The sequence below is a fragment of the Anas acuta genome, chromosome Z (assembly GCF_963932015.1).
Source record: "Anas acuta chromosome Z, bAnaAcu1.1, whole genome shotgun sequence".
NCBI classification, from domain to species: Eukaryota; Metazoa; Chordata; class Aves; order Anseriformes; family Anatidae; genus Anas; species Anas acuta.
Genome location: NC_089017.1, coordinates 71,750,699 through 71,774,109, shown reverse-complemented (window position 1 = coordinate 71,774,109; position 23,411 = coordinate 71,750,699). Strand labels below are relative to the sequence as shown.

Here is a 23,411-nt window from a genome sequence, read left to right as displayed (position 1 = left end):
TGCATCCCACAGCACTCCGTTGTGCAGGGATGTTTGAGAATAAACATTCTGAGCTGGATCTTCTCTGGTGCCATTTTATTTCAGCTTATTATGAAGATTGGGCTGAAGCCAACTATAAAATTTAGATCTAAGTTCAGTTTCTAAACCCTGCCAAAGTTAGGGTGGTCTGATCCAAACTTTTGTTTCACATCTCTCTCTTCTTTGTACGGTCTTTTATCAGAGACACATGGGGAGGTGGTTCTTCAGCATTTTCAGAAACATCCTTTTTGCTTTGAGAAGTAACTTTTAAACGCAGATATACATATATAAATATCATGTGGAAAAGTCTGTGAGATAAGTTCAATAACCTTGATTGAATGTTGCTGCTGAAACTGCTCTGTAGCTGTCCCTACATCCGCCACCTCCACGTGGATGTTCTCTGTCCCCAGGTCTCTGTGTCCTGCCTGCATGCAGCTGCTCACCACTGATAAGCAGCAGGATGGTGTGTGGTACTCCTCAGGGGTGGAAGGAGGCACTGACAGGTCTGTGCTGCTTATCAGGTCTGGCATTGCTGCACGCTGAGTGCTGCTTGGCTAAATGGTTTCCTCACCTAAATGAGGAAACTTGTCATCTGCTGAAGGGACCGTGCTCGCTGATGCCCTCTGTGAGGAGCTCTGCCTCCTTGAGTGGTGAGGAAATGGCAAAAAGCAACTGAAGAGTATCAGAAAGGACTCCCTAGAACCACACATGATTTCATGGATTTTATTTTCCTGTAGATTTCCTATTTTAATATCTCAGGACCCTGATATTATATCTCCTACCAGACTAGCCTTGAAATGTTCTTTTTAAGCTGGGCATGAAATGCCTTCCTGTTCCTGGGACACTGTGAAATAGAATAAAAACAAACAAACAAACAAAAATCCAACAGTCTTGAACTCTCAGGAAATCTTGGCAAGAGTCCAGGAAAAGAGCACAGCACTCTTACGTCAATCAGAACTTTTTATTTTAACGTTCACATGCAAGAAGAAATAGTTCGTGTGTCTCTGTGCTACGTCTTCTTTTTATGTAATTGCAAGAAAATTGCCAAATCCTACCCAGAAAAAAAAAAAAAGAAAGAAAAAATGAAAGAAAAAGAAGAAGAAATAGAACTAAGCTGGTTTGTTTGTTTGTTTGTTTGTTTGTTTAATATTTTGAAAGAGAATTTGATCTTGCAGCCAATAAACTTGACTTTTCTGATGAGAAGCATTTAGTTGCAAAATTTCTTCCAGCTCTTCTTGTCTTTAAGCACTCCTTGCATGCACGAGGGTGAGACCAGAGCAGGGACAGCAGAGCTGCTGGTGGGGCACACATGCAGCCCTGGGGGGCTCCCCACTGCGTTACCTGGAGAGGAGCTAGGTGAGGAGGTGGCTGCAACCCCTCTCCAGACCACACAGCTGAAGTACTGGCAGAGCATTTTTCCCCAGAAAAAAAGCAACTTATCTGTCAAACACATTATTGGGTTAACCTTTATTTCTCTTTCTGATGACTGGAAATGCTACTTCTCCTTCTTGTGCTCTTTTGGTGTTGAAGATACTCAGCTAGCCCCCTCTCTGCCATTTCAGGTGTTGTATTCCCCTACTCTCCGCGGCTGGGTCGTTACAACCTGAACTTCCACGAGGCTCAGCAAGCCTGCCTGGACCAGGACTCCATCATCGCCTCCTTCGATCAGCTCTACGAGGCCTGGAGGTCTGGGTTGGACTGGTGCAACGCAGGCTGGCTCAGCGACGGCTCTGTGCAGTACCCCATCACCAAGCCCAGGGAGCCCTGTGGGGGGAAGAACACGGTGCCCGGTGTCAGGAATTACGGCTTCTGGGACAAGGATAAGAGCCGCTATGATGTGTTCTGCTTCACTTCAAACTTCAATGGTAAGAGCTGGGCTCACTTCTACCTCACAAACAGCCATTTCAGAAAAGAAAGTGATGCCGACAACAGCAAAGGACAGCAGATAACACTTGGCTGGCCAAAGTTTGCGTCAGCATTGGGAAATGTTGCTGTTGAATTTACTAAGACGTGCCCAGAGTAATGTTGTCTTTGCCACGTGTTCACACAGATCATTTTTAAAACTTGGAGTTGTACTGGCACTTGTTTCTAATATCTCCACTTTCACCCCACTAGTGTTAATTCAATACCTTTTTAATGCTATTTGCCCAGGTTCTTTCAGCTAAAGTGATAAATAAGCCAGTAATTCCTTTAATTGCACTTCCCCACTGAATTCAATTATAACTATGATGTTTTACAACTTAAATGTCACCAAAACAAAGTTCTGATTGCCACTTCATCTCTGGTGTTTTCTCAAGCAGCTCCAGCTCATACACCAACTCTAACATGACTAATACTTCCTTATCAGCAAAGCTATTCCTGGCTCTTTTGCCCAATAATTTAGATTTCTAATCTTAGTACACTGTCAAAACCAAAATATGTTCACTCTAGCTCTGAGCTTGGTTTGCTCTAAACCTTATTTTAGTGACTGCAAGATTTCAGCTGTCAGGAGATCATACTGTAGGTGTGAAATGAGCTGATCTCAGCCTGCTATCATTTAATCTAATGCCTGAAAAGGATTTACAAAGCGTGGCTGTGAATGAGAGGAGCACTGCAAGTGAGCAGTGCAAAAGGAGTCTCCAATCTTCTATAACATCGTGCTCATGGGTAATTCCTGCTTGGCGTGCAGCCCCACCAGAGAAAGGAGCATCACCTTTTTTGTGTTTGCTCAGATTGATTATTCACACTGAAGCATTTGTGCTCTACAGCACACAAAAAAATAAACATAAGATTTGCTATTAGAAGATGTGTTCTGTCCCACCCTCTCAGAAAAAAAAAACAAAACCAACAAAAAACAACAACAACAACAACAAAAACAACAACAAAAATCTACAAAGCAACAAATGCTGAAACCAACAATATCAAAAATGAGACTGGATGTACTCTGAAACAAATGTTTATCTGATTTTTATCATGCTACATCATTCAGTGAAATGCTGGCTCATATTTTTTCTGGCTCCACTGATTCAAGGTGAAATCTTGTATGAGCTCATTGTATGCAGATTTAAATCTATAGTAATGAAATAGCACTAAGTAATAAAGTGAACTAGGGGAAAAATGAATTTGATAGCTACACCATTTAAAGCGCTTGCAGGGCAAACATTTATTATCGCTGGTCACTAATAACCGCCCTTTTCTGTACTAGTAGTTTAACAGCATCTCTTATGGGAAGATAAAAATCCTTTCTGAAAAAAAAATAAATAAATAAAAAGATATTGATAGACAAATACTGTCTGTACAGTAATACAGCAAGATAGAGAAGGAGAGAAGCAGAATGAGATAAGGTGAGGACAAGGTATACAGGTGGCAAAGAGATCAAAAAAATCAAAGTTCCATTAAAATGAATCTCATGCTTGGGGAGCTGGTTAAACTGCCCTGTAAGACAGAATGCCACACAGCAACAGGATGATGTAACGAGCTGAGCACCAATTTCCCCATCTCCCTGTAGCTCAGCATTGTATGAGTCCCTCAAGCTACCAGCAGAAAACCTGAACATACCCTCCTGTGTCCCTTCTATGTTCTCCACTGTTCGTATCCCACGCACACCTTAACATCCACAATAATTCCAGCAACCCTCCCAGAATGCCAGCTTCCTACTGGCAGCTCAGCAATTCAAATAACTTATACGTGCTTAACAAATTCAGAAAACTTATATGTGCTTAACAACGTCATTAGTGTTCTCACTGTAAAGGGAAAAACCTTTCAATAACCCTACTTGCCACCAGGATGCAGTTGCCAAAGATAGTGGCTATGGGCACTGAGCTATTTCTGCAACACGCAATATTGATCCTCTCGGCTTGGGAACAGCCAAGGAAAATGAGAAGTGGTTAGGACACCATGCATTTCCAACAGTGGCAGTGACTGCTGGAGTCTCCTGACAGTGTGAAACAGAGAAGCCTTCAGCTCTATGTGAGGGAGCTGGAAAAACGCCAGGGGCCCCAGGATCACAGGCATGTAAGGCTAGCTTAAAAAAAAATAAATTAAAAAAATCTCAAAGAGTGTCAGTTGTATGAGCTGCTGCTGTGAATAATGAGGGTGTGTGAGGTTTACATTGGGTTCTTTTTAGAAAAAGAAATCTCAAAAATATGTTATGATCTCAAGGGAGATTAAAAAAAAAAAAAAAAAAGAAAGAAAGAAAGCCTCAATTTTAAATAGTAGAGGCTTGGGTTTTATATGGAGAAGAAAGGTACGCAATGACAAAATTACATTCAGTCATTAAGGTGAAAAATGAAAATATAGTCTTCAATGCAGTGAGCTCCTGTCCAGATTCAGTGGTTTCGCTCTGGATCTACTGGAGTCCCTCTGGTAAACTGAGTACACAAAGAAATAATGACAAAAATTTGTTTTGATGCTGTTAGAAATGAATTCTGCACTCATTTCTGTTAACTGCACAGCGAAATTGTTTCAGCAGAGTTCTTCTGCAATGCAGTATAAAATAATCTTAGTACTTTATGAAAATTACCCTCTACAGTGTCTTTTCTCAGACTAATTTAAGTGCAATACTTGAGCATTTTGTTCTGCCTGTGTAACTGTGTCATTCAGGTGATTCATAGCAGATTTTTTTTTTGTCTTTTGTGACTGTGAAGGTAAAGTCAAACACCCCAAAATGGATCATCTGCTTTTAAAAACTGTAGTACCAGCAATTTACCATTTTATAGGAATATGTAACGATATATATAGAGAGAGAACTATACAAAGAGTAACATTATCATAATTCTGTCTATATGTTTACTATTCAGAGCTCAAGAATAAGACGATATGGCTGTGCAGGAAAGATGGTCCTTTTCTGTACAAGTATTGCACCAGGAATTCAAGTCCCACAGACCCAAAATAGCATAGGACAAAGAATGTGTAATGATATAGCTGAGGGTTATTCTTTACCTAATTTCAAATGGTTTCTCAATGGGAGCAGTGAGTCTCTCAAAGAAAAACCATGGGAATCTCTGACACTGGAAAGTGTTAGGCAAGCTAAATATAGGCATATCTATCAGCTCCTTTATAATTAAACACTTTCAAAAAAAAAAAAACACAAAAAATAGGGCTTGTGTCACCCTTTCAGCTCATTAACGTGCATTTTGTTATGTACTTTGCACACAGAACTGCAATGCATAATTGATTTGTTATCAGCTCTAGCAAAATTGGGTAAAAATCTCTTATGTTAACAAAATTAAAAATACAAAGAATTAATTTTAGGGATCATGTTGAAAATGCAGCTGTGAACCACCTGTTTACTTCAGTAATGCATATGATAAACTACCCACCACCATTTGCAGGGGAGGAAGTGGAAGAAGATCTTTTCTGAATAATGCATGCGGACTGTTCCAGACAAATGGAGTACTGGATCTCTGGGAACATGTAGCTGTTGCTCCAAAAAGGGGAACAAAACTATGCAAAGTGAAATTATGTGCCCTTTCCTAAAAGTGGGTCCACTGGAGTCAGGGGGGAGGTCTTGAAGAGGATTTTCAAAAATTGTTCCCACCTCTTTAATGCAGTGGTTTAAAATCAGTCACCAGAGTTGATCACTGTATTTAAGCATGCTTACTGTGACCTTATTTTTGAAGGAATTTATTTTCAATATGCTTTGGAGAACAATGGCCTCACCCAGACGGTGTCTGTGGCTCTGAGGTGTCCTGAGCTGTACAGGTCTGTGGAGCAGATGATACGGCCGACGTGTTGTGCTGCCTGCTGGGAATGCCCCTCACTGCCATTTAAAACCATGCATTTACTCTTTGCACAGTGAAACAATTCAACCCATTTCTTCATAAGCTTTTCAGCCTGTGTGCAGACTGCTGACTTCACGGGGCATCCCATGCCCTGCATCAGCCTTAGGGCTCAGCCCCAACCCTTAGGTATTCGATGACCAGCTGCAGATGAAGGCATCCTCCCTGAGCACACAGGCATCTCTGTCTTAGCTCTTTGGCACAGAACACAGCAGGTGGGGTGGTGCTGCCTTTCTGTGCCTCTGAGTGTGCTGTCCCACTTTGTCTACACCCAGTTTTGATTAAAAAAAAACATTTCACCTCAAAACACCCCATTTAAAGCTGAGGTTGGGAGGAATCTTCACTGGCAGTGCATCCCTCAGGCTCCTGCAGTCACAGGATGTAGGTATTTAGGTCAAGCACTCAGGTTTTCCTCTTTAAGCTGTTCCGTTACATGCAAAAGCTTAAAATGGCTGTAATAAGTGGAGTTTGATTAGGTTTGCATAAATCCCCTGCCCTTTGGTTTGGAGTGAGAAGTCAAGCCAAGCACACGCATCCTCTGTAGGAGTGACCTAACTACCAGCTATTAATGAGACGGAGGGTTAATGCCCCTCTCTCCCCTCTCCCCTCCCATCCTTCCACGTGAATTAATGAAAACTAAGATTGAGCAGTTGCCATTTAGGAGGCCTTCTAACCTATTGGCAGGGAAAAAAAAAAAAAAAAAAAAAAAAAAAAACAGCAAATCTGCAATCTGCACTGAGTTTATTGACTGTGTCTTATTTAATCAGATGTTCTGGATGCACGTTCCACCCTCGTGGGGCTTGCTATTAAAGTTCTCCTATTTAGGGAAGGGGCAGAGTATAGGAGTTTTTATTATTGATGTCATATGTCAAAAGCCTGACCTTACTGCAAATCCCTAGGAAATTACATTCCACTGACATATGGTTTGAAGAGCAACTAATAAGCTAGGTGAAGTTTACATACTATCAGTCCAAATCCCTGTTCCCTTAAGTCTGAAATCCTATTTGCTTTGGGGAAACCTCTTAATAACCTAGTAAGAACAGGTTTCCATTTAATAAACATTTTTCTTCAGCCACACCCTGTAAATGCTGTCAACTTGCTGAGCTGGAGTCAACCAAGCATTTTACAAAGGTGTGGATTATCTACTCTCAACAGTTTTCTGTGAAAACACTGTAGATATTGCTTCTGACAACAGTGAAATTGTTTAGAAGGTTCTTTTCCACCACAGCCACAATGTCAGTGCTTTTTTTTTTTAATGATTCCTGTCACAGTGTGAAATTTCAAACCTTCACACAAAGCTAATTCTATTATCTTTATATTTTCATCTGACCTGACATTTCTTCACTTGAAAAAAGAAAAAAAAAAAAAAAGCATTTTTTTTTTTGCTGGGATCTAGAGCTGATGTAACTCTTCTTCTTTCCCATTGGTTTTCCTTCACCAGGAAGGTAATCTGTGCAGAATCCAACCTGTGTTTTTAACTGTTTTTTTTTTTTTTTTTTTTTTTTTTTTATGTGGAAGAAAATGGATATTATGCCAGAATATGTACATAACTAAAAAGCTGAGAGTGTACTTGCCCCACATGAATGAACTGATTTGATTCTCAGCCAAATTCCCCCTTTTATAGAACAGTCAGATTGAAAATGTTGTGAATTTATTTTGAAATCTAATAAATAAGCCTAAGTATAATGAGTGAATTGCTAACAAAGAATTTATATTGCCTTGATAAGTGAAATTAATGTTGGTATTATTGCTGCTCTTGGATTAATACAGGGGACTTCCTCTTTGAGGGTTACTTGCTGGCATATGTTTTCATTACCTTGAGACAGAGTCACATTTTTCTTACTAGCACTATCAGTTCAATGCCATCGCAAGGCAAGGATATGTCCTTTGATGCCTAAAGAGAAACAGAGTTGCAGAACTGCTGTGAATGTTTGTGATGCTGCTAATGAAGACTTATGGCAGACATGGTTTTGATCTGCCAGAGCTTCGAACTCTGCGTCTGAGAAGCTGTGCAATGTTTTGTCTTTCTTAGAGGAGAAAACAAAAACAAAAACAACAACAACAAAAAACTTTACATTGTGCTTGTACTTAACCAGAAACAAGGTCACTGCCTTGTCAGAGGGTAAAACTGCATGTGTTAGCTGCAGCCACCCTCACCCAAGTGCTATCTATGGCCAAATCTTGCTATGTCATGCTGCCGAGAAGAAAACTCGCAAGGGTTTTCTCATGTTGAGAGCATGATGTAAAATTTTACTGCTTTGGACATTTCACTAATTTCCCTTCCCTACTGCTAAGATGCAGCTGTATGAGGTCTGCTTTGCCTGAGATCTGCCTCAGGCATTTTATTGGATTATTTTTGGCACCTTCTTGGTAAATGCATCTGACACCTTAACCTTAGGTACAGAATGAAGCCCACCGCTGAAAACCAGGTTATCTACCAACATCTCTCTTCCTCACCCTTTTTCTTCCTGTTTTTATACCTCTACATCCAGAGGAGGAAAATGCATTACAACAGGTCAGTTAGCACTGGATGCCAGTGAGGCTGGAGATGCTGTGCCATACTATGTTAGTAGAAATATGTATAATGCTGTATTTTTGTTTAGATTGTCCTCCTCTCCCTGCTCTTTTTTTTTTTCTACTCCCAGTATTTATCAATTCACTACAGAAAAACTTAAAATCTTTTTCACAGCGTAACAACTAACTTTCAGAGTCCCAAATCAGCCACTGTTTGGCCTGAGTCTGCGACTGATTACTCTTTCCTCTTCTTTCTCCTGCTAGGTCGTTTTTACTACCTAATACACCCGACCAAGCTGACCTATGATGAGGCTGTCCAGGCCTGCTTGAAGGACGGCGCTCAGATCGCCAAAGTTGGCCAGATATTTGCTGCCTGGAAGCTCCTGGGATATGACCGCTGCGACGCTGGCTGGCTGGCGGACGGCAGCGTCCGCTACCCGATCTCCAGACCAAGGAAACGCTGCAGCCCTAATGAAGCCGCTGTTCGCTTTGTAGGCTTCCCCGATAAAAAGCACAAGCTGTATGGTGTCTACTGTTTCAGAGCGTACAACTGAAAATACCTAGAGCACACCAGATTTAAATTCATTAAGAACATGTGAAAGATTTCTTTTCGATACGAACTCATGCAAGTTACCAAAACTGTGATAAACCTTTCTTACTGTAAAGAGTCATTTTCATAAACCCAACCCATTAATTTGTTTTTGTTTTTGTTTTAATATTTTTGTAAAAGTATCATTCCATAGATATTTTAAATTAATATAATTTAATAGAAGCTCTAGGTAAGGAATTTTTAGAGCCAAATTCTTTAAGCTACATCATCCCAACAAAATACAATTTTCATGAATGGGGCATGCAATAGAGCTTGACAATGCTAGGACACAATTATGGAATGTAAGGCTACTCAAAGCAGAAGCTTTTAAAAGCACAAATTTTACATATTTGTACCAGTTTGAGATACACTGCAAATTGATTATATCTGGAGTTTTGAAATAAGATAATGTTTTTGTTTATAGGGGGTCAGTAAGGTTTTGCAAAAAAAAAAAAAAAAAGCAAAAAAAAAGCCAACATGATAACCACAGCAAGCCAGATGATTAGAAAAGACTGTTTTCACATGGGAATGACATACAGTTTAATAAAAGCAGCAAAAAGAGTCCACAAAAATAGGATTTGTTTCAGAGTTGAACCCTGTCTTCCTGAAAAATAGGCTTATGATCCAATGCATAAGAACAAGCACAATTATTTCTGAACATTTCAATTGTGTTTTTATTATGTATAAATCATTGATGGAGTGAATAATTAATTAATGAGAAAACCCTATTTTCTTCTTAAATTAAAGATGCCTGAGAAGTATTGTGTTACCTTTGAGTAGCTTTACTGAGTTATTTTTAAACTCTTAGGCTGTTTGCTAAGCAGTATATAGCATCTACTCAGGGCAGTTGTATAAATGAACTGCTGGACAGAAAAATTATAAACTTTAGCAGCTTGACTTTACATTAGCTTTTGAAATGTTACTGTCTTAATGAAAGAATATTAGAATATTTAGATTTCTTAGCTATTTACACATCACAAGAAATAAAAATTGGAAAAAAATGATTAAGTCTTAAAACAAGATTATTAGATAAAATCTGAAATCATCTATTAAGGTTTAGAAGAGAAAAATACTTTATTTCCTTGCATCTCATATGTACATGTATCTAAAATACATCTGCTTTTAAACTGTCAGTGGAAAAAAAAAAAAAAAAAAAAAAAAGTATTGCTAGCCCTGAATTATTTCGTTATTCCTCCTTAGAGTTAGCAGAAAAAAGTATTGAAATGTGTTTTTTTCTCTAAATCTGCAGTGGTCTAGGTGGAAGATGTTTACCTATATCTGCCAGTGTCAGAGATAAACACGCACTGTGCATGGTGCCTAGGATTTTCAGAGCTGCCTAAAGTACGAGGTCCTCCCTAAATGCCAATTTGAGGGAATTTGGATTCCTGATGCAAACTCATTTTGGATGCAGCAATTCTTGGTGCTCATCTTCGGATACCTTAATGCAACCAGTTTTTCAGAGAGTGGGTGCTCAAGGCTTTCTGAAAATTTACTCCATTTATGGTGTCTCAAGCTGGATATCCAAAAAACAGAGGTCACTGATAAAAAGAAGAAAAAAAAAAATAAAAAAATCTAGGTCTGAAGAAGTCTCTTAGGCGGTTTTGAAGTTCTCTATCCAGTGTTGGTTCTACCACTTAAAAATGTAGAACTCTTTTCCTACTCTACACTTACTGACTATGAAGATTTCAGAGGACCAATATTTGTATTTTGCAAAGTTTTTTAGCTGCCCATTTTTTCCATTATCTAAATGAGATATAATGGTATTATCCAAGTAGAACACAACTGGTAGGCTTTTGTGAACAGTTTAGTTATTTTCCCATGGACATGGCTATATAAATCTGATTCCCAATATGGTGGTGGTCCTTTTTTAAAAATCTGTGAACAAATGAGGAACGGTACATGGTAGGATTGGAGTGTAGAGGTACCATGGTAGGAGTACGAGACGTACTGTACTGGAGTTCATTCCCATTAAGCTCAGAGACAACTCTTCATCTCTTCAGTCACTGACAGTATGAGTATTCGCTCATACTACACAGATGAACCAATCTTGGTGCCAAACCACCCCCTCCCCTTTTTTGTTCAAGTTGGAAGTTAGATTTTTTTGGAAATCTATTACTTAGATGTAAATTGAGAGTTATTATAGGCCAGAATGTAATTTTTACATATTTTTAAAATCAGTGTCCATTTCACACATTTTCTCAAGCCATTCAGAATATTTTCCAAACACTTGGGAGAAAAATAAACAGGAAGAAAGTAGAAATAAAAAATATATGTATTTGTGCAGGAGAAAGAATAGGGTGTGCAGACTGTACTGTGACCAATAAGAATACTTGTTGTCCCCTGTCCAACCATCAGAAGTACAGAAAAAGAGGTAGACAGTATTTCTGGAGCTTGGACAGGGAAGTTGTGGGATGGGAAAGGCCATAGGGAATATCCCAGAATGGTTGTTACCCCAGCTAGATCCAGACTTGCTGCAAAGTGGGAAGCCCTTGATGCAGCTGGCTCTAACCTCCCCAGATATCTGCTAGATCTGGAGGAGGCTGCATGGTTTTCCTACTGCACAGCAGTTAAGAGACCCTCAAGGAATTTTTTTTCTTTTTCTTTTTCCTTTTTTTTTTTTTTTTTTTTTTTTTTTTTTTTTTTTTTTTTACCTCTCCAGGGAAACCCTTTACAGGGTTTTGCCCAGACACATTTTTCTTGCAGGATTGGGGATTATTATGTGCCTGCATAAAAATGTAGTCCTCCAACCCACTCGTGGGGCTGGCTAAAGTGCCCTCACTGCTAGACCAAAGGCACTGCAGGAAAGGCGAATTCAGCCTTTCATCAACTTTGCAACATGCTGGGGATGGCTGGTCAGGTCCTAAATCACAGCAATCTCAGGCTTGCTCATGCTTATGCTTTCTGCGCCCGCATCTCGGGGCTGCCGCTGTGACAGCCCGGGCGTAGCGCATTGCCCTGCTCAGTGCATCACCCGTGCTGGTGGCTGAGGGGGCTTCGTAACACCCACATGTCCCCTTGGCTCTGGGGATCTCCCCACAGCTCCAGCCTGGCAGCACAGCGAGGCAATGGCACAAGAAGGAACAAGTGGCCCTCGGCTGCCATGTGAGCACAAGTGGCAAAATGTTATCGCTCAGCTGTAGCTGCAAGTTCGCACTGAAGATAAATGCTTGCTAGGAATCAAATGCTCATGTAATGGAGTCTCACTTTGTGAATTTAAGTTTGTCATGTTACTTACAAAAAGCCCAGTAGTCTAACTTGGGATCAAGCTAGTTTTAGATCAGTATATTGATATGCAATATTATATATTATTATAACAAATAAAGTTAATGGGATAGCGTGATGAAAATATGTTTGTATGAAAAATATAATTAGCTCTAATGTAAGCAGGTTTAAAAAACATAAAAAGTGTATGATTACTTGCTAAATGGGCACAAATGGGCAAAAAGACATGAATTCTATTTATTTTTACAGCTACTGACTCCATTTCCTTTTATAATGTCAAATGTCAAATGTTTTCTTATTTTTGAATAAGCTAGCTAGGTGCTTGGATAAAAATCTTAAAAAGCAGCTTAAGAACTGGATAAAAGTCTGTGCTGTTTTCTGTTGGTCAGAGAAAATTCTGTCATTAGAATCAATTCATGTTCTCTGTCATTATCTTGTATTTCACAATGTATCTGTATTTTAATGCCCATGAATGACAACAATTAAATCATGTTGTTCTTTTCAATATGATGATTTCTTCTTATTGACTGGATGCTCTTCTACTTCTTTTCCAGAAAAGACAAAAAGGAACAGTAAAGATCAAAGTATGAAAATACTTTGACATAGTAAACATGGAAAAAAAAGCAATTGTTTACTATGTCAAGGGGGAAAAAAATTGTTTATTATTGTCAAGGGAAAAAAAAAAAAGAGAGAAAGAGAAAAGGGAGAAAGAGAGAGAGAGAGAGGCAGAGAGAGAGAGACAGAGAGACAGAGAGAAAGAAAGAAAGAAAGAAAGAAAGAAAGAAAGAAAGAAAGAAAGAAAGAAAGAAAGAAAGAAAGAAAGAAAGAAAGACAAAAATCAACTACTCTGTGAAAAAGATTTACAATTAGAATAAAGAGAAACATATTCCAAAGTGTTTTGTTTGAAACATTTCTTTGAAACATTTTGAAAGTAGAAATACAAGTGCCAATTTATATTCTGTGTTTTCTCCCATCTTATAATATAAAAATATATACAAGGAATATATATATATTTTTTAACTTGGTTGGTATTATACTCTGCTTTTGCATTACTAGAAATCAGATGTAGAATAACATATCTAGTTTTGGAATATTTATGAAATTTTTCTTCAATCCCATGACTTTAGAATTAAAAACAATAAAAAAATCTTTTGTAATGTGTCAAGAAAAGGATTTTTAATGTCAAGTAAAGAATCAGTTATTCAAAGCATAGAGACAGATTTTCAGCTTCTGTAATCCCACAATTTCTGCATTATTTTATTGATCTGTGCTGGAGATTTAACCCTAAAAATTATATACAGTGCACTGTTTAGCTTAGAAACCAATCCTTAGAAACCAATCTTATAAAAACTTTCATTCTATCAACCATCTGTAAAAATTAAATGAAAAAGACCAAAATGAGTGATCCATTTTTCAGAATAAGGTAAATCTATAATAAAATTAATGCATGATTGAGATAATCATATTTGATTTTTTAAAACTTAGTTAAAACAATTTTTAAGTGGGTAACATTTTGATTTTACATTAGGCATAAAATTAAAACTGCCTTTTGTAGGAACAGTCCCTCACTAATTAGGATTTCCATTTATAGTGGCAGCTTCCATTGGATTACATCCCACTATTCAAAATAGGGATGCTGTCTTCATGTTTGGAAATGGCTGGATTTAAGACATGCATTTGGTGGAACTGCCACAGAAATAGAAACGTCTGGATTTTTCCCTGAAGACTTACTAAATGAAGCAATAGGCTGACATTTTATTTAGTCATTCTCTCTTTTACACACAAAGGATATTAGTAATTTTCTGTTAATTAAGGACAACAGCTTATTGTTCTTCTTGAAGGTTTTAAGATCTTTCTGGATCTTTCACATTAGCCATTTTCTCCTCTTTCCAGAAGCAGTGATGGAAGTTGAACAAGTACACTACAGAGCAATAAAATTCCAACGTTAGGTAACTTATTATGTTAAAACAAAACAAAACAAAAAGACTTCTGCAGGTTTCAAATCAAAATACAAAATTAACAATTGAATAGTCTTAATTTTAAGAAAATTGTATGAACCAGTTATTGTTTGTAAAAGTATGGGTGAAATGATAAAAAGTAATTACTATCAAAAAATAATTACTTGTCTTCACATGTCATTAATAGTGAAATACACTTGATAATAGGGTTGACACAAAGGGTTATTTAAGAAAAAAGAAGGAAACAAAACAATAGTTCAGGTCCTTGTCTTCCACAATGCATTTGCCTTCCCTGTATTGTGCCCACTAATATCTAAGAAACACGTTCAAGCGTGTAATTTAAAAAACAAACAGACAAAACAAAACAAACAACAACAAAAAAAAGCACAAATTGAAATAAATAAGAGTTTGGAAATAATTTCTTCTCTTTCTTTGCTAAGCCTCAAACTGGAAGCAGGAAATTCTCATTAGAAGTCTAATATTTTCCTCTTTTTGTTTGACAATGTCTCAATCTATAAAGCCACTACAGAGTAAAATGCGAAGTCCATCTTCAATGTTATGCCAGAGGCAAGCAATTGTTTGACTAATAACAACAGTCCTAACATAAGATTAAGCTAATGAATTATGCACTAGTGTATTTTCCAATGTGTCCAGTGTTGTTTGATAGATTTGTTATTTTTTAAAGTTTGGCAAACAAAATGAAAATGCTTTGATACTAGTTGAATGAGTTTTGGTTTTTACTCCTTATCAAAAAATGTATTGCAAGGCATTTCAGCTTCTTAATTTCTATGCTGTTTTTCACCGTATTTACATACAAAACATCCTTTGCCTTCTAGTTAATTTCATTCTGATTGCTTCAACAGGAGAAAATTAAGTACGTGATTATCTTTTATGTGGAAAAACATCAGATTTCAAAAATCTTAAGATCATAAGCTCCAACTCAAACAAAGAGTAGAGAAATGAACAAGCCTTCATTTCAAGAGAACTGACTTTTGAACCAGTGGCTGGTTCTTACTGTGGTAAACTTCTGAATCCCAATGCAAAATTAATTTATATTCCATGGTACCAAACATGAAGCAGCAGTGACTATTCTTTCTCTTGTCAAGGATTTTTTTTTATTATTTTTTGAGTTTTTAGTTTTTCATTACTGCTCCTGATCTGGAGATTTTTATTTTTCATTTTGCTCCGATTTCCTGTAAATAAGGCAAGCAAGCTTCTTATCTCCTGCGTAATAACCCAATAAGGCATTTTACTAAGGTTTTCTGAGCAAATATCAGAGACACAGACACTCATTTGCACACCAGGGTGTCCTATGTGCACAGGGTCAACTTTATTTATGTTACTGATGGTCTCTAGTGGATGAAATACTTAAGCTGCTCGTTTGACCCTACTTAGCCTGTCCTTGAACTTGAAGATCTGCAAGATAAAAGTTTCTAAATTTGTGAATGTAACTAAAATAGCAACGTTTTCTTTAGTTCAATGGCAGTGCTGTAAATGCAGGCTAAGGTCAGAGCTACATATGGCTGCATGTACATTAAAAAAACAATCAACACTATTAATTGAAGACAACTCTGAATTTTTGAAGTGTATCTTCTGATCATCTGCACTTCTTGCACTTTGGCTTGTTTTGCAGAATAATTCTAATGTGCATGAATTTGGTTGCCTTCAGAGGAAACTAAATTGGAAGCTCAAGCTGAGGTAGACAACAAATGCAGCCCAGCATAAAGGGGTATGTAAGGGTCTGATCCAACCCTCTGTCCTTCAGACATCTTCAAACCACATAAGTGGAGTGGACAGTGGGCTCAGGGACCAGGCCAAATCCCAGCCCAATGAAAAATACTATATATCCCACATTGTACAGGGGTAGGAATCTCAGCACTAACTGCTTTAATCTGTTGAACCACTCCTGTTGTATAGAATTATTTGCCAATGCAGACAAAGCACAGATGGAGTGCTGTTTATAAGCATGTAGCCACAGGGAAAACAGCCCAGAGATATTCCATAACATTGCTGTTTCCGAGCTACCAGGAGCAATGGATGCAGCACACTTGTAATGCAGATCTCCTTTAGCTCCTCATGAAGTCCGTAAGGCTGCTATCATATCTAGCTGCTATCATATCTTGTTTATGGATGATTTTGGATTTACATGCATATTTCTACATACGAGTGCTTTGCATTCAGAAATTAATAGTATTTTCTCTTATCAACTTCATGAAAAGAACAAATTTAATATGCACTGTTGTCTTTGAGCTTTGTGTCCAGCTGGAGGTGCGTGTGGATCTTCCATTCTCCTCAAGGTCCTCTGTGCCCAGTAGAAGGGATGGAGTGTCTGAAGTGTTAGTGAAGGGAGTTAGTCTGGCAGGGGTAGGACTGGTGAGCTGTCAGACTGTAAAAATGGACAGGTTCCCAAACTAGCTAGGCAGCTTCAAAAAGTACATTTTAACACTATTTGTGCACAGCCTCTCAAAACAACACTACAAAAATAAGATTGGAAAGTAGCTTCCAGGCTCATCAGACTGTGTCCCCACCAGACAGTGCTGAACTGCAATTGCACTATTTGTTTCCATCAGGTTGTTACATTCTAACCAGCTCCAAAAGATCCAGGTAATATTTCCATTTGTTATGCAGAACTAATAATAAATTTCTTTGTTTAGGTATCAATGCAGCACATTATTAGCATGCACTGAGTGTTCCTTGTAGAAAGCCAGTTAAAATAAGATTTTATGCTGTTACTGACTGCAATCAAGTATAGCTGAGCTCTACTGCTTCAGCTTGTCTCAAGGGAGGTTCCTGGGATACTTGGTTCTGAAAAATACAGTACTCAGCACAAAACTAGTGACCACAGCACTTTTAACTTTTCATTTCATTTCTCTACTTCTTCCCTCTGCAGTGACATATTCACCTTTATGACACCAAGGGGTGACATCCTAATGCACAAGAACAGCCTCAGTTAGAAAACACAGAGCTATGAAAAGGTTTTCAACACCCATATTCTCTAAAAGATAATTATCATAAAATGACAGCATCAAGGATTACACCAGGAAAGACTGTCTTTCTGGCACTGAAAATACAATCTTCAAGGCTTAATACTTCCAGGAAATTTGTGTTCAAGAATTTCTGAAGATGGCTTATAAATCTTGATCTACTGTGATGAATATGTATATATCCCTTGTGTATACCCCTTAAAACAGAATTGCCCTACAAAAGAAACACAGTATGGTTCTTTAAGATGGTTCTCAAATGTGTTATAAAACTGAATATCTTAATTAATACTTAAAAATTTTTCAATTTTTTTTTGTAAATTTTTCCTCTGCATTTTTCAACACCTAAGTTTTGTCACTGATTCAGAGAACAAATGAACTTGGTCGTGTTTCAGTTCTGTGGTATATTCTTCAAGAGGCCTTTCACAACTAGTTGTAAACTGCAGTAGCAATGCAGTAATCTGCTGTGCGAGATTAACTGTACATGGAAATCAATCAAGCTTTTTAGAACGAATTTGGTATTTCTCACAGACTCACAGATTTTCAAGTAATACCTATAATAGCGGTGATTTCAGAAACACGGAGGATCAATATAATTAATAGTGCCAGTTTGTAATTGGATTGTCTTAATTTCTAAAATGCTTTAATGCCTCTGATATATATATATATGTAAGTCCCATGTGACTCTCCCTTCCTAGTTCCTTAGCTGTTAGCTTAACATTACATTAAATATTATTAATTATATAACGTATGTATAACGTTAAACTAACAGCTGAGGAACTAGGAAGGAAGAGTCGCAAGTTCATCTAGGCACTTCTGCAGTGTGCTCTGCCCTCCCCACATGGGTAAGTGCCCATCATGGGATAGGATTCACCAAAACACACTCTAATTGGGAAACACAGTCCCCCAGTACCCACAGCCTGCTCCTGAACTGCAAAATGCATCACAGCATGCAAACCAATCTGAGGAAACCATCCATAGAAGCCCTTCCTATGGGTTTATGCCATGCCAGGATGGATGTGCAGCCCACATCACCACCACAGATGTTCCAGGCATGTTGGGGATAATTTCAGTGCCAAACGGGTCATTGACATGCTGTGTATCCATGTGCTAAGCTTCAGCATGCTCCTTGGAGGCACCCTGGTGATCACCTTGACACTGAGCTGGGTTTTCCTTACCCCCAGGAGTGCTAGGAGAATAACCAGTCACTTGACAGGATGCTAAGATGTGACTTAATCCTTTTCATTTTCTTCTAAAAATGTCACATCAGGAAGAAGGGAGCAAACAGACAGATGGACAGGGGGTTGTGTACACATGCAAACATGTTGGCAGTGCTAGCACTCTCACCCTGACTGCTCAGCCCCATTGAAAAGCCTTGTTTAAAACTTCTCCAAGGTTTTAGTTTAAGTCAGGGCTGTGTTTTGTTGAGTTGACCTTGGACATTGTTGACCAGTCATCAACAGCTAGACTTGATGATGTCGAAGGTCTTTTCCAACCTAGATAATCATACCATTCACAAAGACCCAGATGTGTGCTATTATGAAATCCCAGATACTTGCTTCTCTTCAGGACAGATGTGGTCTTCCCCAGCAGCACTTTCAGTTTATTCTAGAAAGAAAATTTCTTCTCCTTCTGCATCTTTTCTTTTTTTTTTTTTTTTTTTTTTTTTTTTTTTTTTTTTTTGTCTGTTAGAAGATTCAAAACAGTTACAAGGTTGAGTTTCAGCTACCTTGATGAGTTTTTCCAGACATGAGCACAATCTCTATCTTGGTTCCCTAGATGGAAGCAGACTTCAGTGTAAGTCTTAGTAAAGCCCTCTCTCCACACTTTCTGAATATTGTTATTTGATTATGGAAGGTTGAAGACGAGGCCTTGAGAAGAGCATTAATGCCAGAAAAGACCTCTGAGCATATGTCCAGACCAATTAATTATATGATGCTGGCACTGTGCTCAGAGACACTGGTAATTTCTGATCACCACCTTGGCCCCCTTACACTGCTAAGCAAGCCAAAGGTCTGGCTTGCACTCCCAGACTTACTGTTGTCTAAGTAGACCGAGTGTTGCACCAGTGAAGTTGTGGAAGACAAGGACATGGCCTGCCAGTCACCCAAAACACAGCTGGTACGGTTTAGGTGGCAGCTTGTTCTGCTTCTGGCAGGTGCCAGCACAAACACCAGCTCTGTGAATCAACCTGAAGTCAGAAGGACAAGAAAAAACAACGTGCTATTGATAGGAACTGTCTAAAACATTATAAACCATTCCAGTTAGAAAATGCATGGAAGGAAAGTAGAAAAGCAAAGCAAAAATAGATTGTGTGGTCTTATGCCTTATGTGCTTGTCAATCTTCACCCACTGCATGCAGGAACATACAGGACTTTCCTTGTAGCTGCTGCCAGGGCAGCACCTTTCCGATGAGTGCAGCCACACTCATTTCAGCCACCCATCAGCACATGAGCTGCCCAGAGTTATATTTCAGAAGAGATTGGGAAAGATTGTACCCCACGAAACTGTGATTTACAGGTACACAATAACACTAGGGACAAAATGTACGTGTCAGCATGAAGACAATGTCACAGCTGCTTAGTAATTCATACATAATCTTGCATTGTCTTTTAAACTTCATTTCCATTACAAATGAGGCAATCATTTCAGCACAGCTTTGAAGCAGAAATCTATCTATGCCATACCCCAAACCTGAAACACTTTTACAAAAGTCTTTGCTCAAACTATATTTAGCAAAACAAAAAATTATATCTAGGAAATGTTACTTATATTTATGAGTAAGAACTCTGAGAGCAAGAAACTGAGCAGCACTGCTAAATATTTCTATCATGCTAGGGATTAAAAGTCCATGTTAATAAATCCAGCACTTTTCCCAAGTGCAAAGTAATGGTTTATTAATCAGAACTCTTCAGTAAGAATTTGTTGCAACAATTAGTCATAAAGCCGTAACGTTTATTCTGCTGTTTAAAGATTCCCTGCCCATTTGGTAAATCCCCCTTCATAATCATTAACAATGCAAAACAGTATGTATATTTATTGTTTCTGCCTCTGAAGCTGATCTAACTCACTGAGCAAAGAAACCAAGCTCAGCATTTCAGGACAAGGACTCTGAAGTATCTCAGCCGCAAAGCACAGGAGCAAGTGGTCAACCAGCACGGAGAAGTCAGCAGAGCCTGCAGGATCCTGTTTTTATGGCTGGACATAGCAGGCAATTGCTCAGGGAGGTAGCAGCCACAGCCCCTCCAACTCCTTCTCTGCACATATTTGCTTTTATGGCCTGCAGGGTATCTTCTCTTTGGTCAGACCTCCTGTGAAACTTTAATTTTCTGCCTTTTTCCAGGAAACGTGATAAGGGACATTGTTTCATTTTTGGCTATGGCTTATGTGCAGCTTCACAGGCTGAACTGAAAAAGTAAAAAGAAACCTCCAGATAATGTAAAAGGCATTGTCTTAGTTTGGGACAACATTATGAATATCCAAGTATGTAAGTAGCTCTTAGAGAATACAGATAAGGAGAGATGCCGCAGGGCTTGCTAACAGCAGCTAATCAGCTAATTACACAAAGCAATTGAGACCTGACTGGTAGTAGATATGCTGAGCTGCAGTTTCCTAATAGGAAGTCTAAACAAGATATCTGTGAAGTAGTACTTGCCTATAGATTAGCACAAACATAGACTTGGAAGAGAAACTGGTGTCGCCCAACCTTCTCCACGCATCCAAATTCTGCACAATTAAGAGAAATGTACTAGACTGCTAGAAACCAACACTCTCCATCTGGTTAAGCTGTGTTTCTCACTACACTTTCTTCTATAGTTCTTCTTTCTTTAATTCTTTAAGGTATTGTTATTAATAAGATTTTATGAATTATACAGTATTTAAATCCAAGTTGCAGATGACCAAAGAGACAAAGTTGTTTGGCCAACATTTCATGGCCTTGCCATGAGCCCACACCATACGACCACCAGCAAAATGCCAGTCAAAGTAGTAGCTTCAACTGTAACAGTGATGGCTGGGTAGGAAGAGATGCCTTTACTCATCACTTTCTCAGACACTTAGTGAGGATATGGTAAGTCTTTGGAAGGCTGTCTGCAGTGCCACCACATGTACTGCACATGCTCCATGAATGCAGAAAATTAAAAGTCTCCTTTCATAACAAAGGCAAAATCTACTCTTTTGAAAGGATGTCTGTGTTCACTTTTGGGCTGAAATGTATTAGCTTTGCATTCATAACTTCAAAGGTGGTTCAATATTCTCAAATGACAAATTATAGGACACAAGGAAATGGCCTCAATTTGCATGAGGTGAGGTTTAGATTGGATCTCAGGAAGGATTTCTTCACAAAAAGAGTGGTTAGGCACTGGGTCAGGCTGCCCAGGGAAGTGGTGGAGTCACCATCCTTGGAGGTATTTAAGAGACGTGTGGATATGGTGCCTGCGGAAATGGTTTTGTGGTGGACTTGGTCGTGTCAGGTTGATGGTTGGACTTCATCTTAACGGTCTATTCCAGCCTAAGTGATTTTAGGATTCTGTGATTCTATGAAATTCACTTTAAGCACATGGCCAAGCAGTTGCAGCAATCCTCCAGCACGGGAAGCCAAAGCTGTCCCCAGAGCTGCTGTCCGGACACCACACTGCTGGTGTGTGTCCACAGGCAAGAAATCAAGGTCAAGTCAGGGCAAGGAGGTCAGCTGGGATCACTTCCCAGCCTCTGTGGCACTTGGGGATGTCTCTGTTGATAATTACGAGGGTTAACCTAACCCAGCAAAGGAAAACCAGGGACATGTCAATTCAGGACTCAGTTCAGTACCATTCCCCCAGCACCGAATTTAGACCTGTTTGAATTTTTTCCTTTGCTGGATTAGGAGGGCAGAGCATTGCCAGAGCTGTTTCAGCTGTAAGAAACCAGGCAAATCCAATCCCCCGATCCTCTTATAAAGGACCTCTTTATTTTTGAAAAAGTATATGATCCTTTATACACTCCCTTTGTGTCTGTCATAGTATGCATTTATATTTTTTTTTCCTTAGATACAGTATCCTTTCACTATTCTTCTGCTTTTCAGTGAGGAGGTAGAAAAGGACAGCAAGCTTATTTACTGTGCCCTCCCAAGGCAGCAAAGCATTTCCTCCTCTCCTTTTCCCGAGGTTGGTGAGTAACAGAGACACTTTGTGAAGATGCAGTTTAAAACTTCAGGGGTTTCTGTAGGGCCGTTTGTTCGGCTGTAAACCCACGATATATGCCAAGCCCACAACATCATGGTCAGAGCCAGCGATTTAATGGAAATTGTTTTCAGTTTTTATTTCCTACCACAGGCTTTCTGAGGCACTCTCAGAATTTTCCTTTCAGGTTAAACTAAAGCTGTTCTGTATAAACATTTTTCTAAGGGTGTGAAGGGGGAATCACCTTCCACACCTGGCCAAACAAAAATGTTGGAAAAAATGATACATTTTTGGTAGTCCATTTTAGACATGTGGACAAGGACAGTCTTTGACTGTATTTTACTTACTTGCTGGCTGGCACCCACTTCAGTCTTTGCCAAAAATAAAAATACAGAAATTATTATATTTTTTAGAAGCTAAAGGATAAAATATTTTCCCCAATCCTTGTATTTTCTTTTCCAAATTCAAACGTATGGCTGTCTATAAAAGTACGATTCCTGCTCAGGAAGTCAGATCTAGACATGAGTAAAACATTGCCCCAATCAGTTAGAAGAAAGATGCCGTATTGGTGATGTTTCCACACTGGACAAATAAAACAGGCAGGTTCTGCAATGTGCTACAGCAGGCAGGGAGTCCTTGTTGCCTGTCTCTGTTTTCTCAGAAATGTGGGGATTGGGAGAGCAATATCAGTAGGGGCCAAGGCCCCAGCGGGTACAGTTCCCAGAAAGGGAGGAGAATGCAGAGGCCAGCTCAGCACACATTCTGCTTGGGGTGTGGGAGCTTGACATTTCTGTCTCTGTACTTAACTCCTAACCTGCCTCTCCTTTTAGTTTCTCTGCATTTGCACCGTTACATCATGTTTCAGCCAGGGCTTGCTCTGAAACCCATCCAGATGAGCAAGGAAAAGACTCAGGTCCCAGGAGACCTCAATAAATTACTGTGAGTCCTTCAGAGCAAGGTCACTACAGAGCTCAGCACTCTGACACTCTCCAAAACACGCTGGAAACATTATTCTGCTCTTTTGTTGAAACAAGGTTTGGGAAGGAAAGCTCAATAATCAGGGTTACCAGATGACACCACAGATGTAAATGACTGGTGCCACCTCCCAGGGTAACTTCGAAGCCCTGTATTTGCCGTTCGGCTTGTTACCCTGATCGCTGCTTTTCTTCTGAATTGCTGTCAGAATCTGTAGCCAGAATGTAAATTTGCTG

General features: G+C 39.0%; 1 protein-coding gene across 10 annotated transcripts in view; it reads left to right on the top strand.

Annotated features, from left to right (window-relative positions):
* HAPLN1 (hyaluronan and proteoglycan link protein 1) overlaps positions 1–12,607 on the top strand; it is a 62,237-nt gene extending 49,630 nt beyond the window's left edge. For all 10 annotated transcript variants that reach the window (XM_068666799.1, XM_068666794.1, XM_068666791.1 and 7 more), the window contains 2 exons: positions 1,581–1,883; positions 8,556–12,607. In XM_068666799.1, the coding sequence (XP_068522900.1) occupies positions 1,581–1,883; positions 8,556–8,845 (593 nt within the window). In that variant the 3' untranslated portion in view covers positions 8,846–12,607. The remainder of the gene's footprint in view (positions 1–1,580; positions 1,884–8,555) is intronic.
* Positions 12,608–23,411: the final 10,804 nt, after the last annotated feature.